Here is a 16,828-nt window from a genome sequence, read left to right as displayed (position 1 = left end):
AGTGTGTACGTTTACTTCATAACTGTCATGCGAGTTGATGTGGAATCTCAAATGCACTTTTGCATCTTGCTTGATGGGCGATGGTGATGGCGGTGGCGGTGATGGAAAGGGAAACATTACTTTTAAAATATTTCCTCAGTGGTTACATCATGGAACTGGTTTCCCCCAGCAATCTGATCCATCAAGTGGAGAAACAGACAGCACCAGCCAGCGACATCAATACAGGTTTGCCCCCCTCTCCCACATTCTTGCACCTTCCTCTTCCATCTCCCATTCAACACACCTGTTTACTCTGACAAGGGTCAACCTGGTCCGTGTGATCCTCAATCTGCCTCAGTATCATCAAATGCACAGAAATATTGACTGCCGAGTTGTTTTTGGGTTCCCGCCCCCCACCCATTCCACCCACCAGCCAATATGATACTAGAGGATTGGGGTAGGGGGAGAGGGGAGCAAGGGCAGTTAAACAAAAATGGGATTTAAAGGATCAGTGTGGAATTCACCAGGCACTAGGAGCCTGTTTTACCGTCACGGCATCAACCACTTTGCTGCAAAGCTGATGTACATGAGAAATTGTTTACTGACCTTTGCTGGATATTGTGTAGATTGTACTTTTTTAACATTACGTGGAATAAAACACAAACCTGTTGAAGTAAATATTTATTGATGCAGGTATAAAATTGCTAACTGAGGGTTTGATTTCACGAGGCGGAGATGGCAGGGTGGGGGGTCAAAGGGCAAAACGACATGTGCGTTGCAGCCTATCACCACCATTGTACATCAAGCGTATTTATTCCAGAGCTTGTGGTATGTGCGGTTTAAAAGCCAAGGATTGCCGTTTCAAGCGGTGGGTGCTTCGATTAAACGTGATGGACAATTTGTATCTCGTCACAAGGGCTTTTCTTATACTCCCCCTTCCAACGTCCCTCCTCACAACAATTCACCCCCCCTTCCCCCATCAACAAGAAATCATCTACATGAGCTGAGCTTTCAACATGAGCTGATGGTGGACTTAGACATATCAATCGTCCCAGTGACATAAATAATTTTTTCCGATTGTTAAGACGAGCTCCAGCAATGCAAAACACAAAAAATTATCTTTGAAACGTGACTTCACCTCCCTCCCCCCTTTCCAAACCTGAAGTACAGAATACACATCTGACAGCCTAACATTTTAATTTACAGAGGCTAATCAGTTATCGCAATAAATTACATATGGCTAAATCTGTCACACAGCCGACTCCATGTCATCGCGGAGATGTTGGTTGACACGAATGGAATTTTTTTTGTTTTTTTTTTATCTTTTACTGTACACCAAGATAGCAGACCTATCACTGCATCACCGAAGGAAAACGTGAGATGGACAAAGACAAGAGTCTGGGATGAGCAGGAACCACCGAGTTGGTTGTTGCGAAGGGTCTTGTTAAAACTTCCGTGTCCATACTGAGTGTGAGTCAGCGTCGAGTGTCACGACGGGTGGACGTTAGGAGGTGGAGCAAGGGGGAGGGATTGGTCTTCAAAAAGGGGCACAGAGCAGCATTTTCAGGGCCACGTGGCCAATATTGTAGAATTTATGAGCATGTCTCACAGTGGAAAAAAAAATAAAAAGAACGGAAAACGATTAGTATAAATCACAAAACAGAGGCAATGACTTTCCGTATAACAGCATTTAAACGGCAAAAACAATGCAACAAAAATAGATTTCAAAAAAGATGGGCGATTGAAATTAACATGAAAAAACAAAATCTTCGCCATATAAATTCAAATAAACCGAAATGAACCCCGGTCAGCATCTGAAGTCAACTTGCCCGTGCAATGCTCAACGTCTTTGGTAAAATCCAGTTGTGAACACAGTACTTTAAAAAATAAACGGTAAAAAGGAAGCACTAAAATGTATGGTTAATAATCATGTGAACGAGAAGGCTGTCATGAAGGTGAATGTCGTCAATGCACTCGCTCCCAACGTTCGGCAAAGCAATCCCACCGCCTCTCCCAGACCCTCAAATCTACAGCCGCCGAGATACTCGGCACCGAACCAGCACACCCGTCCGTTTTCTTCTCCGATCGCACGGGTGTGGAAAATAACTTAATGACCCTCTGCTCCAAAAATTCTCACCGACACCTGCACCCAAGCGAGCAATGCACATGGAGCACAAGAAAGTTTGCGAAATGTACAAACGATAACGTTGAGTAGGACGTGAAATGGACTGATGGGCTGTGGCAAGTCGAGAGATCCAAATCTGAAAAATCACATACTAGACCACTTTGACGTTCCACACCAATTCGTTACACACACACACACCCCCGCCCACTCCCCCACCCCTCACCACCACCCCGTGTAGCTCCAGTGCAGCAGCAACACCAATTACATAGTAATGTGGTGAGAGATGTGACGTGGAGTTCGGGAGAGAACCCTGCACCCCTACGTGAGCACGTGGTGAAGATTGATGTGCAAAAGTGACAAAAATCAAGGAGGGGGGGGACTATGCGTCACAAAAAAAAAAAAAAACAACAAAGAAAAAGCCGACAGTCATCGATCCCCGAGATAAAATATTATATAAACACGAAGCGTAGACACGACCTGCCCAAGCACCCTTATGGCAATTAACACAGAAAGGCGGCGGGGAAGGGCGGCGTTTATCTGAGTAAACAAAATAAACGCGGTAATACTCCATCATCATCTCCGTACAAAGGCATGCGATTTGAAAAGCGTGTACAAAATCCGTGGTGCAAGATGAGAGGGCGAGGGGCGGTGGGTGCTTGGTGTGACTGCGAGAATTTTTCTCCACACGGGACGCCTTTCGAAGGGAACCATCCACGAATGGCACGTTTAATTATCGCCAATAAACAATTCCGCAATCCCACTCCAAAAGGTGAATACCGGGATCAGCAGCAGCAGCAACACAATAAAGAAAAAAAAAAGAAAGAAGAAGGGGGGGAGGGGTGGGGTTTCCACCACCACCATTTTCATTTGTTAGCTTGCTCACAAAGAACAAATTAAATGGCTATTCTAAAAACTAATGGAGGTCGACATGCCGATAATTACAACTTTATCAAATAACGGAACTACTTCTGTATTTATTTACAAGGCTCACCAACCAAGCACCTGGGGTGCAGGCGAACATAAAATTATCCATTTTCAGGTACCTAAACCGTTTTCCTTTACAACAGCCAACCCAAACTCGTGGTAGAATTTCAATAAACCCACTAAGGTGCGACCAAAGATAACCAGAATTCATACGAGAGCTGGAAGGAAAAAATAATTAAAATCAAAGTTGGTGTCTTCGAGAGTACAAAATTGCTTTTAGAAATCAAAAATGTCTGGCTTTGTGGAAAAGAAAAGAAACAAAAAACAAAATCGTGACACAAGGCAGTGATGAACAAACGCACAAGCAAATCACATGAGATTCCCAACCCTGGGGCTGTGCGTGACCACGTTGTTACCATAAAACTAGTTCTGAGGAACACAAATCTTGATTCCGCTCTAGTTATTATTTGTTATAACTAGTGGCACCCAACTGTGCAATGGTTCGCTTAGTGATTAATATCAGGGTTATCGAGGCAGCTATTGGGTGGACTATGTGATGGAACTGCTTTTGGGGAATCCAAAGGTCATGAGGAAGAAGAAGAAGAAGAAGAGGAAGAAGAAGAAGAAGAAGAAGAAGAAAAAGAGGAAGAAGAAGAAAAAGAGGAAGAAGAGGAAGAAGAAGAAGAAAAAGAGGAAGAAGAAGAAGAAAAAGAGGAAGAAGAAGAGGAAGAAGAAGAGGAAGAAGAAGAGGAAGAAAAAGAGGAAGAAGAAGAGGAAGAAGAAGAAGAAGAAAAAGAAGAAGAAGAGGAAGAAGAAGAAGAAGAAGAAGAGGAAGAGGAAGAAGAAGAAGAAGAAGAGGAAGAAGAAGAAGAAGAAGAAGAAGAAGAAGAGGAAGAAGAAGAAGAAGAAGAAGAGGAAGAGGAAGAAGAAGAAGAAGAAGAGGAAGAAGAAGAAGAAGAAGAAGAGGAAGAAGAAGAAGAAGAAGAACCTTCACTAAATTTATCAAACATGGAAGAAACAGAATGTGCAGGAAATGTACATGAGGTGGAACACATTTTCAAGAACAAAAAGGAAAAGAAAAAGAAGTTGGAACAGTGGTGCTTTCACTCATGGAGACGTGTGGGCCTGGCAGGGCCTTGGGCACCGTCAGAACAAGTTTTCTTCAAAGCTTGCCATGATATCACTTTGCAGGTTCATGTCGATGGTACCCGCCATCTGCACGCCGCACATTCGTGTATGACAGAAATCAGCCGATTCATCGGAGGAATGCGTGTAAGCAACAAAGGAATCACAATGAACCGTGCAACATTTTATCCACGGTTCGGCCTTAGTTATTTTATAACTTGGTTTACACAGTTCTTCAGCTAAAATGTAGAGTCGGTCGGTCGGTCGGTCAAATATAAATATAAATAAAATTTTTAGACATTATATATTTTTATGATTTGTTTTCGGATGTTCCATGGAAAAGACAATGGTAGGTGGGGGGGGGGGAATAAATATAAGTCCCGGACCAGGAGGATCTAAGAAAACATTGAAGATGGAAGACCATTCAAATGCAGGATGCCCATGTCACTGTATCATCTGATGTGAAAAACAATAAAGGATTAAAACTTGTTTTTACAATATAGTCTGGCATGTTTTTCTTATAGAAACCTGTTGGATCATCAAACAAATGGAAACAATGCTGAGAAAATTACTGTCCAAGTCGTAGATGTGTGCGTGCACACCAGTGCATAGTGCTGGATATGATTAAAAAAAAGGTGTCAACAACAAGTCAACATGCTCAAAACGGTCAATCAGAGCCATAACCAGCTCTTACTTTTCAGCGGGAATCTGATCGTACCATCTCCCCATCCCCATGGGCACATCAAAGGCTGATTTCTGGTCTGTTGAAGGCTGAATATCAGCATCTCGCAGGGAAACTTTGACGTACTTGGCACTGAAATCTTTCAATACGAACAGCGGTGTACAACTTTCAACGGAAACAAAATCGGCACGATCGAGAGTAGCCTGAGAATCATCCCTGCTGCTGCACTGAATCGATGCAGAGTCATTCCATCTGAAATCACCAAATTTAAGAAAATGTTCCCAGTTGACCCCCTCAGATTTACTTTAAACTTTCATAAAATAGTTCCCAGGTATCAAAATGAAGCTGTGTAAAATTTTAGGTCCAGAGATGCGGTCAACTCCGAGATATTGAGGGTTGAAAATGTGGTTGTAGCCCTATTTTTATGGTCGTTGCGAGCATCACAAAATGAACGGCTACTTTTAAACTCCCTCAACTTTTAAAATATTAATGCTAGAGGCTTGAAATTTTCAGAGATTATTCTTCTGCAACTGCTCTGTAAGAAACAAACATAAAACGGAGAAAACCTGTTAAATTTTATGACCTGATCAGTTGAAATCAAGAAAAAAATTGTTGGTTTTGTATGAAGACCCAACTTTGAGACCCCATATATTTTTTATTAAACCATCCCAGAAGCTTGAAATTTTTTCATGTAATAACTGTATGGTAGTAGTATTCAAATACATGTTTACTTTTCTTAATCAGTCATATATAATACAGTCATGATCCCTCAAAAATTGAAAATTTTCATTTTTCCCTGAAATTCAGGTGAGGATTGCAAATATATGACAAGGTATACCACTACAAATCGTTCACCATTGGAAAGAGCATAATCAAGTTTACAAAAGCGCCACACCCCATGATCCAGTGAATCCATGACTCCCCAGGCCCGACCCAGACGTCTATTGACCTCTGACTCAGCCAGCAGAGACATGAATATCACTGCCAAGGTCAGGGAATCTCACCACAAACAGACACAGACAGGACAGCAGCATCCAAGATGTCATTGAAAGCCTGGATCTTAGTTTTGACCCAAGAAACCCGTAATCCCAGTGGCTCCGACTCCTCATTCAGCACATCGGGGCGGCTCCGACTCCTCATTCAGCACCTCGAGGGCCCCCAAAAGGATATCTAAAGTCACGCAAAGATGACTGCATCATATGCGAAATCAAGGTCCGAGATCTTGACATTCCCAAAGGATGCACCGCAGCTTGATCTTTCCGACATCCTCTCTAAAGGCCCGGTCACACCTTGACGAGCCAACGTATGCCGATTTTTGAAAAAATTGTCTAAAATGCTGGCACACGTTAAATACGTTATGGGTAAGTTTTGATAACATTGAGAGCACGCTGAAAAACACTGCCATACGTCGTTGTACGCTGGCTTTAAACGTTGTACTTTTTGGTTGTCCAAATTTTTTCATGCTTGAAATTTCACGACGTATGCCGGCGTATGACTCACACGTTCCGCTACGCTGGCCACAAGTTGTATGCACGGTCTGCGATCGTTGACAGACGTCAACACATGCTACTTGTAAGTTAATCATAAGTTGAGACACGCCGAGGTAATGTTTAGCGTACCCGAAACTTATTTCTAACCTGTGATTAACGTGTTGTTGGCATGTTACGCGTTCGATGCCACACGTCGACAGACGTTACTTTTAAGTTACTCATAGGCTGAAAGACGTCGGTATCATGGATCGTCCTTGCATCAGCGTCCACGGCCACGGCTAGGACACTTATTTGCAGCATTCTTCAAACTTTTCTTCGGCATGACGAGGATGTTCACACTTCGATGTCTAGCTTGGCTATGATTCCAATTGTCCATCGGCAGCGTCTATTTAAAATAGTCGAGTTTGAGCGTTTTAACACGTTCAGAAGAAACGCTTCAAATTTCAAAACCCCAGCGTCAAAAAACAAAGGCGAGTGACAGCAATTTAAATCGTTCATTGTAAACAATGAAAATAGCTGAGTGGTACGTTTAAAAGTCGTTGAGTGTAAAAAAAAAATCGAATTGTTGAGCGCAAGCGTCTACTTTCAATAGTGGGGTTTGAGCGATTTAGCACGTTCAATAGAAACGATTAAAATTTCCGAGCGCCAGCGTCAGAAAACAAAGGCGAGTGACAGCAATTTAAATCGTTCATTGTAAACAATGAAAACAGCTGAGTGGTACCGTTTAAAAGTCGTTGAGTGTAAAAAAAATCCAATTGTTGAGCTCAAGCGTCTACTTTCAATAGTGGAGATGCAGCCATTTAAATCGTTGAGTGGCAGCCTATGAATAGCAAACGCTACGTCACCGGCAAAGATAAACTGCCGCACGATATGGATAAGTTAGGCTATCGTTGGGCATAGTTTGTGAACGCCGGCTTCACGATAATTATTCGTTGGTATATCGTATCTATAAGTAATCAAAGCGCTCTATGCACATTATTAGTTCATTGTGCATTTGTCCAACCCGTTATGAATAGACCTAAATCGTAAAAACAAGCTATAGCTCATTGTTGAAAAAGCCCCATAAAAAATTAGCCGCGAAGAACTTCGAACAATGGTGAAAAGATGTCTCCTACCCGTGGACACGCGGACGCAAGGACGATCCATCATAACCCACACCCTCCCCCTCACACTCACCTACTACTGCCAACATGAACAAACTACTACTAATACTAATACTAATACTGATACTGATACTGATACTGTTACTGCTGACATGGACATCGACTCAAAAAGGACTCGAAAACACTGTTGGGTTCCCGTTTTATGAGCAGCATTTTTATAAACCAATTCCCAAAACCACTGGGAACACGTCTTTATATGGCAGTTGTAAGCTAGAAACACGTTCATTTATTTTTTTTTTTGTCGACCGGAAGACGTCATTGGAATATGTCTACATACGTCGATGTGTGTTGGGACTACGTAAAGAATTGGTTCAAAGCACGTCAAACATAAGTTAGAAATAAGTTTCGCGTAAAAAATACATTACCGCGACGCGTTTCGACTTATGAGTAGCTTATAAGTAGCCTTTGTGGACGTGTGTAAGCGTCTACATATCGTGTGTAAAACTTATCCCCATCGCATGCGGAACGTGTGTCATACGCCGAGTACGTCGTAAAATTTTGAACATGTTTAAAATTTCTTGACGTACTCTACTTACTACGACGTATGATAGCGTACTTTAGCGTTCTACTCACGTATACCAAACTTACTCATACCGTATTTGACGTGCCCCAACGTTTTAGACACATTTTTCTTAGATCGGCATATGCTGGCAAGATCGCCAAGGTGTGACCGCGATGTTGACTTCCATTTCTACGGCAGTTATGATTCGAATCGTTGTGCGTCAGCCTTTTAATAGGCTACGTCACGACATCGTCGGCGATGCATGCAACGCGCTATGCCTAAGTTAGACTATCGTTGGGCATCGGTTGTGTAGGCCGACAACAAGTTCAGCATTCGTTGGTATAAGTTATCTATAACACAACGAAACGTTCTGTGTCCGTTACCAAGCGTTATACATAAGACCAAGTCGCTATGAATACGTCCGAATCTTTAAAAAAAAACATCAAAAGTTCAACGTAAGCCAGCGTTTTACATACATTTTAATATGTTGCCATCGCTGGCTAAAATGTCAAGGTGTGACCGGGCCTTAAAATCCAGTCCAGACAAGTGCTGAAAAGTGTGGGGGCCAGTACACACCCCTGACGAACTCCAGTAACAATTGGAAATAAGTCAGAGATGGTACCACCACACTTCACAGCACTCTCAGTACCAGAGTAGAGTTCAGACATCAGATCGATCAGTTTTGGGGCACCCCACGAAGACCAAGAATCCTCCAGAGGGCATCCCGATTCACCGAATCGAACGCTTTACAGAGATCAACATAGGCTGCAAGCAGCCAAGCCAAAACTCTCGTCTGCGTTCGATGAGGACACGAAGAGCAAGGATACGGTCAATCGTTGACCTCTTTGGTGTAAAGCCTGACTGCTCTGGATGCTGGTGCTCAAGAAGATGGTGGCGAACCCTATCAAGAACAAGAGGGGGAGCACTCGGTAGAGTGCAAAACCTCCGCCGCCAATACTGCTGGGTCACTCAAGTGAACCTGATATCCTATTCATTCAATTTGACGTCAACAATTTTCACAGAGTTATAGTTTGCAACTTTCCCATTAACTTTTAACTTTTACGTACTCAATTCATTCATCATAACCAGATTCCTTGAGACAGAAATTGATTTTACGTGGGTATATCCACCTGAAGTTCCAAAATCAGCCGCAATTATAATTTTGGCATGTTTTTTTTTTTGTTGGAAATCACTTATAACATGAAGAAATGCAAAAAAAAAAATCGAAATTTTGTTGAAAAAAAATTAGCAAAATTTTTTTTCTCCAAAATTTTTTTTTGTGGGGGGGGGGGTTGGAAATCACTTAAAACATGTAGAAATGCAAAAAAAAAAAATTCAAATATTTTTTCAAATTGGCCGCCATAGTGGCCATATTGGATTTTGGACCAAGTCCAAAATTTAATGGCATGATCCTTGGACCAGACCGAACCCCCCCCCCCCACCCCCCACCAAGTTTCGTCGAAATCCGTCGAGGAGTTTTTCCGTAATACTGTTCACAAACAAACAAACAAGCAGTCATAGACTGTAACTTATGAAATCGTCAACTTGACCTCTGACCATGTCAAATAAAAGCTGTCTCAAGAGAAGGTAGCGACGCAAACCAGAAGTTTCTACGATGATTCTGAACCAAACCATCAAAAATCGTAACGTCGACCGAAGCAAAAATCTCCATTTCTCCACGCAATTATTTTATATTATTTTATCAGAGTCACAAAACCGGAATATTCGGCCATCCACCAACAATCTTTACATAATCCGACGGCTCAGCGAGGCAGGCATGCGACGATAACCTTTATTGGGAGAAAAAAAATGACTTTTAAACACCATCTTTATCAAAAATACCGTCAGCGCGCACACGGAAAACCTTAACGTGACTCAACGACGCGTCTGCTCGAGCACACTGCATCACGTGACGACCCGTGACACGTCGAGTGAAATATTTTTTATACAATCTTAAAACGTCTCCAAAACATCCGATTTTTACCAGAATTTTGACAACCGAGTTTTAAGCGTCCAAAGCGATCAAAAAAACCGAAGACAAAATTAAAATCGAAGTTAAAACAAACTCGTAATGTCGAGCGAAGCAAAAATACTCCATTTCTCCACATGAATTTAAGGAATTATGTTTGACCTCACTATGACCTTGACCTTTGACTGATTTTGACCAAAATCTAATCAGCGCAAGCCATCACCCTCCTGAATCACGTGGTGTATAATTTGACATTGGTAGCTTCTTCCGTTCTCGAGTTATCATGCCTACAAACAAACAAACAAACACACAAACACACAAACAAACAGAAACGGAAGTCATCAATATACTTACGAAATCTTTAGATTTCGAAAGTAACAAACAAACAGAAAGGGGTGAAAACAGTAACCTCCATCCATCTTCGATGGCGGAGGTTAATTTTCCGAGCAAAGACCTTGCCCGGCACTGAGAGCAGCATCACCCCTCGGTTGTTGTTGCAGTCTTGGCGATCACCCTTCCCTTTCCAGAGACGGACAACAAGGCCACGCTTCCAATCAGTTGGGATGATGCCTGTGTTCCAGGCAGAGCACAAAACTGCGTGCAACGACACAAGTGCAGCATTTCCACCAGCCATGAGAAGTTCAGCATGGATGCCACAGATCCCTGGAGCTTTGCCCCGTTTCAACCGGTTCACCGCAGCCTGTGTTTCCACAAGTGAAGGTGGACCACAGTTGATTGGAGGGTCAGCAACAGGCATTGCAACACCCTTGACGTCCAACTCGACAACTGGGGGATCAGCCTGGTACAACTGCTCAAACTAACCGGCCCAGCAGGCCTTCACTTCAGACTCCTCTGTCAAGAGCCTACCACTCTCTGCTCTAACTGTAGTGCTCCGAGGGACGGGCTTGGATGAACGCAATGCGCGAATTCCCCTGTAATCAGGAAGAGAATCACCTGTCCACAGGTGATGCTCTACCCCCTCACAAATTCTTCGCACAAAGGCCTCCTTGTCCACCCTTAGTGCACGTACAGTTTTACACCTCAGCTGCCTGAACAGCTCAGCTCTGCCATTCAGCCTGGCCCTGCGACTCTGGTCAATGGTATCCAGTGTCCCTTGAGAGATAAAATTCTTCTTTGCCCTGCGGTGAGTTCCCAGACATCTACCGGTAACATCAAGGACGGTGGTCTTCAAGGCAATCCACAACTCTTCAGGACCCCCCAAAGCACCCAGACACCCCAAATGTCCACTCAGCCTGTTCACAAACTCCTGAGCTACTCTCTCATCCTTGAGCTTGCCAACATCCAGCCGAGGCTGGGATGATACCATTCTCCAGGATTTAAGGTGCAGCTTTAGAGTTGCTTCAACAAGCCTGTGGTCAGTATTGAAGAACTGAGCACTCCAGTAGACCCTGCAGTTCTGGATCATCCTCCAGCAACCGTCAATGAGGACATGGTCAATCTCCTTTGCCACACCGCCAGCGTTGGAATACCAAGTCCAGCGATGAGCTTGTGGGTGCTGAAACCATGAACCAGCCACCCTAAGTCCATGACTTCTTGCAAAGTCAAGGAACTTAGTGCTATTCTGGTTCATAGTTCCTGACCCATGGGGACCAACACATGTCTCATAACCATCCCTATCAGTTCCAGTCGATGCATTGAAATCCCCCAAGACGAGAAGTGTATATCGTCTGGGGCACTGATCAACCACAGACTCGAGCGTGGTGTAGAATTTGTCCTTCACAGTGAGATCACTCGCCTCAGTCGGAGCATAGACAGAGAGACCAGGGAAATGACACCTAAGGAGTGACGAATCCTTAGTCTCATAATACGCACGTTGACCGGTGTTACCTCAATTATCATTGGGGTCAGCTTATTGGACACAGCAACAGCAACTCCTTGAGTATGGTAACGATTAGAGCGACCACACCAATAGTAGGTGTAACCACCCGCCATGATCTCGCCGCAATCCGGTCTCCGAAACTCAGAGAGTGCTGCAATACCGATGTCCAAACGCTTGAGCTCAGAAGAAAACAGAGACAGGTGATCATCCTCTCTTCGGGATAGGACATTCCAGGCACCCACCCGAAGGGACCGCCTCAGGTTAACCCAAGGAGACCGCCGTCTGGTGGACGACACCTTAGCACCACTCCGACACACTCTCCCGCAATCTGACCCAGGGATGTTACCCCGTGGATTCCCTCCTTTCATCAAAGATTGGGGGTCCCGGAGACTTTGCCCCATCCTGTCATCCGGTGAGCTGCCTTGCGAAGGGAAGCTGCGCAGGAGGTACTCCCACGGAGTGGGTTTTCAGATAATTTTGCGTTTTTGTGTTTTGCGGAATGAAGGGTTTTACGGTGGCCGGAGTGCAAATCCTGCCACCAACCTCCTAATAAAAAAGTAACCCAACTGCAGGAGGACGTCCGCAGACACAGTTGGGCACTAGATATGGATGGCCATTGGCTCACAAGGAGACGGTTTAGTCGCCGACAACCCGACCATGGAACAGGCCAGTACAGGTTTACATGGTACCTGTAGCAGGTCACAGATCTAACCTGACCTGACAATAATTATAGAACCACAGAATATATATGTTTTGAAAGAATAATAATAATAACTCGAGACGCTATGCTTTATAACTGCGAGCAGTTATGGCCCGGTACCATTTCCTCTCCCCCCACACCGCAACCACATCCCCTTCCCCAACTTTATACCACACAGTTTTCCTACGCTCAATCTCGCTCCATTTCGCACACACACACACACTCCAGCTGCCGTGCAGTCCTTCCAACCCGTTCGCTCTCACAATCCACTCTACAGTTTTCTTTCTCCCTCGCTCCCATACCACGCAATTTTCCCACGCTCACCCTTTCCATGCACACAAACCGCCAGGCGACAGTCCCTCAGCCACTTAGGGGGTCCCACGAGCACCATACGCATCTCGCAGCACGTCGGGCCTTTGTCATCGGCTCCCGAACGAAAAATGTTTTTGATGAAAAAGCACGATTTTTATTTCCTCTGCATAACATGAGAATTAACGTACCTTCATTGGGTGGTGTACAATTCGACAGATGCCGCGATCGTGGAAACAAAACGTGCATTACCTCGTTTGAGGTGTCATCAATTTGTACATTTCTTTCCTCAAAACGGTAGCTTTATTTTATCATAGAGGACGGGTTGTTGAGTCATCAAATGTACGGTACGTGAGGCGTGTATAAACATATTGAGCAATATGAAGTGAAAAATATGGTCACAATGTATGAGCAGCTGGAGGGAAAGGCGTGGCCTGCAGAATGGGTGGGCGCTTGTGACCAGCCCACGCACAGACACGGACAGCTCGATACAGTATACAGGATATGATTTCGTGGGTCTGATAAAATAATTATTTCTCTGAAACCGAATGACCAATCAAAACTGGACTTTGCAGGTATGATCCACTCCCCTTGCTCCATGTAATGTGATTCATATTGATGTATTAAGCTGTTGCAGAGAAAACGGGTTTGAAATTTTCGATTTTCAAACGAACATGGCGCCACACCCCGTGACCGATGATGTCATCATTTTCACAGTGAATGCAGCAATGCAGCATTCCCAGGAGCTTTACCCCATTTCAACCGGTTCCCCACAGCCTGTTTCCACAAACGAAGGTGGATCACAGTTGATTGGAGGGTCAGCAATAGGGATAGCAACACTCCTGACATCCAACTCAACAGCTGGTGGATCAGCCTGGTACAGCCGCTCAAAGTAACCGGCTCAACGGGCCTTCACTTCGGACTCCTCTGTCAAGAGCCTACCACCCTCTGCTCTCACTGCAGTACACCGAGGGACAGGCTTGGAGGAACGCAATGCGCGAATTCCCCTGCCAGCAGGATGAGAATCACTTGACCACAGGTGATTCTCTACCCCCTCACAGATTCCTCGCACATAGGCCTCCTTGTCCACCCTCAGCGCACGTACAGTTTTACACCTCAACTTCCTGAACAGCTCAGCTCTGCCATTAAGGTTGGCCCTGTGACTGGTTAATGCTATCCAGTGTGCCTTGAGAGACCGCCCGACGGTGTGTTCCAAGACATCCACCGGCAACATTAAGGACGGTGGTCTAAAAGGCACTCCACAACACTTCAGGATCCCCAAGGCACCCAGATTCCCAAGTATCTTGTACAACCCCCACTAAGCCTGCTCGCAAACTCCTCAGCTACCCTCTCATCCTTGATCTTGCCAACATCCAGCCTTGGCTGGGGTGATACCATTCTCCTGGATTGAAGCTGAAACTTGAGAGTTATTTCAACAAGCCTGTGGTCGGTATTGAGGAACTGAGCACTCAGGTAGACCCTGCAGTTCTGGACCATCCTCCAATGACCATCAATGAGGACATGGTCAATCTCCTTTTTCCACAGCACCAGCGTTGGAATACCAAGTCCAGGGATGAGCCTGTGGGCGCTGAAACCATGAACCAGCCACCTGAAATGCATGACTTCTTGCAAAGTCAATGAACTTCGTGCTATTCTAGTTCTCAGTTCCAGACCCATGGGGACCAACACACATCTCATAACCATCCCTATCAGATCCAGTTGATGCACTGAAATCCCCCAAGACCAGAAGAGTATCTCGCCTGGGGCACTGATCAATGACAGACTCGAGCGTGGCAGGGAATGCATCCTTCACGGTGAGATCACTCGCCTCAGTCGAAGCATAAACAGAGACCAGGGAAATGACACCCAAGGAGTGACAAATCCTTCGTCTCATTATACGCTCGTTGACCGGTTACCTGAATAATCATTGGAGTCAGCTTATTCGGCACAGCTGCAGCAACACCTTGGGCATGGTAACCATCAGAGCGATCAGACCAATAGTAGGTGTAACCACCCACCATGATCTCGCTGCAATCCGGTCTCTGAACCTCAGAGAGAGAGAGCTGCAATCCCGATGTCCAAACGCTTGAGCTCAGATGAAAACAGAGACAGGTGATCATCCTCTCTTAGGGATAGGACATTCCAGGCACCCACCCGAAGTGACCGCCTCAGGTTAACCCAAGGAGACCGCCGTCTGGTGGACGACACCTTAGCACCACTCCGACACACTCTCCCGCAATCTGACCCAGGGATGTTACCCCGTGGATTCCCTCCTTTCATCAAAGATTGGGGGTCCCGGAGACTTTGCCCCATCCTGTCATCCGGTGAGCTGCCTTGCGAAGGGAAGCTGCGCAGGAGGTACTCCCACGGAGTGGGTTTTCAGATAATTTTGCGTTTTTGTGTTTTGCGGAATGAAGGGTTTTACGGTGGCCGGAGTGCAAATCCTGCCACCAACCTCCTAATAAAAAAGTAACCCAACTGCAGGAGGACGTCCGCAGACACAGTTGGGCACTAGATATGGATGGCCATTGGCTCACAAGGAGACGGTTTAGTCGCCGACAACCCGACCATGGAACAGGCCAGTACAGGTTTACATGGTACCTGTAGCAGGTCACAGATCTAACCTGACCTGACAATAATTATAGAACCACAGAATATATTATAGAACCACAGAATATATATGTTTTGAAAGAATAATAATAATAACTCGAGACGCTATGCTTTATAACTGCGAGCAGTTATGGCCCGGTACCATTTCCTCTCCCCCCACACCGCAACCACATCCCCTTCCCCAACTTTATACCACACAGTTTTCCTACGCTCAATCTCGCTCCATTTCGCACACACACACACACTCCAGCTGCCGTGCAGTCCTTCCAACCCGTTCGCTCTCACAATCCACTCTACAGTTTTCTTTCTCCCTCGCTCCCATACCACGCAATTTTCCCACGCTCACCCTTTCCATGCACACAAAACCGCCAGGCGACAGTCCCTCAGCCACTTAGGGGTCCCACGAGCACCATACGCATCTCGCAGCACGCCGGGCCTTTGTCATCGGCTCCCGAACGAAAAATGTTTTTTGATGAAAAAAGCACGATTTTTATTTCCTCTGCATAACATGAGAATTAACGTACCTTTCATTGGGTGGTGTGCACGACAGATGCCGCGATCGTGGAAACAAAACGTGCATTACCTCGTTTGAGGTGTCATCAATTTGTACATTTCTTTCCTCAAAACGGTAGCTTTATTTTATCATAGAGGACGGGTTGTTGAGTCATCAAATGTACGGTACGTGAGGCGTGTATAAACATATTGAGCAATATGAAGTGAAAAATATGGTCACAATGTATGAGCAGCTGGAGGGAAAGGCGTGGCCTGCAGAATGGGTGGGCGCTTGTGACCAGCCCACGCACAGACACGGACAGCTCGATACAGTATACAGGATATGATTTCGTGGGTCTGATAAAATAATTATTTCTCTGAAACCGAATGACCAATCAAAACTGGACTTTGCAGGTATGATCCACTCCCCTTGCTCCATGTAATGTGATTCATATTGATGTATTAAGCTGTTGCAGAGAAAACGGGTTTGAAATTTTCGATTTTCAAACGAACATGGCGCCACACCCCGTGACCGATGATGTCATCATTTTCACAGTGAATGCAGCAATGCAGCATTCCCAGGAGCTTTACCCCATTTCAACCGGTTCCCCACAGCCTGTTTCCACAAACGAAGGTGGATCACAGTTGATTGGAGGGTCAGCAATAGGGATAGCAACACTCCTGACATCCAACTCAACAGCTGGTGGATCAGCCTGGTACAGCCGCTCAAAGTAACCGGCTCAACGGGCCTTCACTTCGGACTCCTCTGTCAAGAGCCTACCACCCTCTGCTCTCACTGCAGTACACCGAGGGACAGGCTTGGAGGAACGCAATGCGCGAATTCCCCTGCCAGCAGGATGAGAATCACTTGACCACAGGTGATTCTCTACCCCCTCACAGATTCCTCGCACATAGGCC

The 16,828-nt window shown here is 45.2% G+C and overlaps 1 protein-coding gene across 4 annotated transcripts in view; it reads right to left on the bottom strand.

Moving 5' to 3' along the window:
- Positions 1 to 643: 643 nt before the first annotated feature.
- Positions 644 to 16,828, bottom strand: part of LOC147013632 (homeotic protein female sterile-like) — a 174,560-nt gene continuing 158,375 nt past the window's right edge. For all 4 annotated transcript variants that reach the window (XM_085855617.1, XM_085855619.1, XM_085855618.1 and 1 more), the window contains one exon: positions 644 to 4,243. In XM_085855617.1, the coding sequence (XP_085711743.1) occupies positions 4,175 to 4,243 (69 nt within the window). In that variant the 3' untranslated portion in view covers positions 644 to 4,174. The remainder of the gene's footprint in view (positions 4,244 to 16,828) is intronic.

Source organism: Eptatretus burgeri, chromosome 14 (genome assembly GCF_056783735.1).
Source record: "Eptatretus burgeri isolate ZD-2024b chromosome 14, Ebu_testis_v1, whole genome shotgun sequence".
In the NCBI taxonomy this organism is placed as follows: domain Eukaryota; kingdom Metazoa; phylum Chordata; class Myxini; order Myxiniformes; family Myxinidae; genus Eptatretus; species Eptatretus burgeri.
This window is presented reverse-complemented; position numbering and strand designations above follow the sequence as displayed.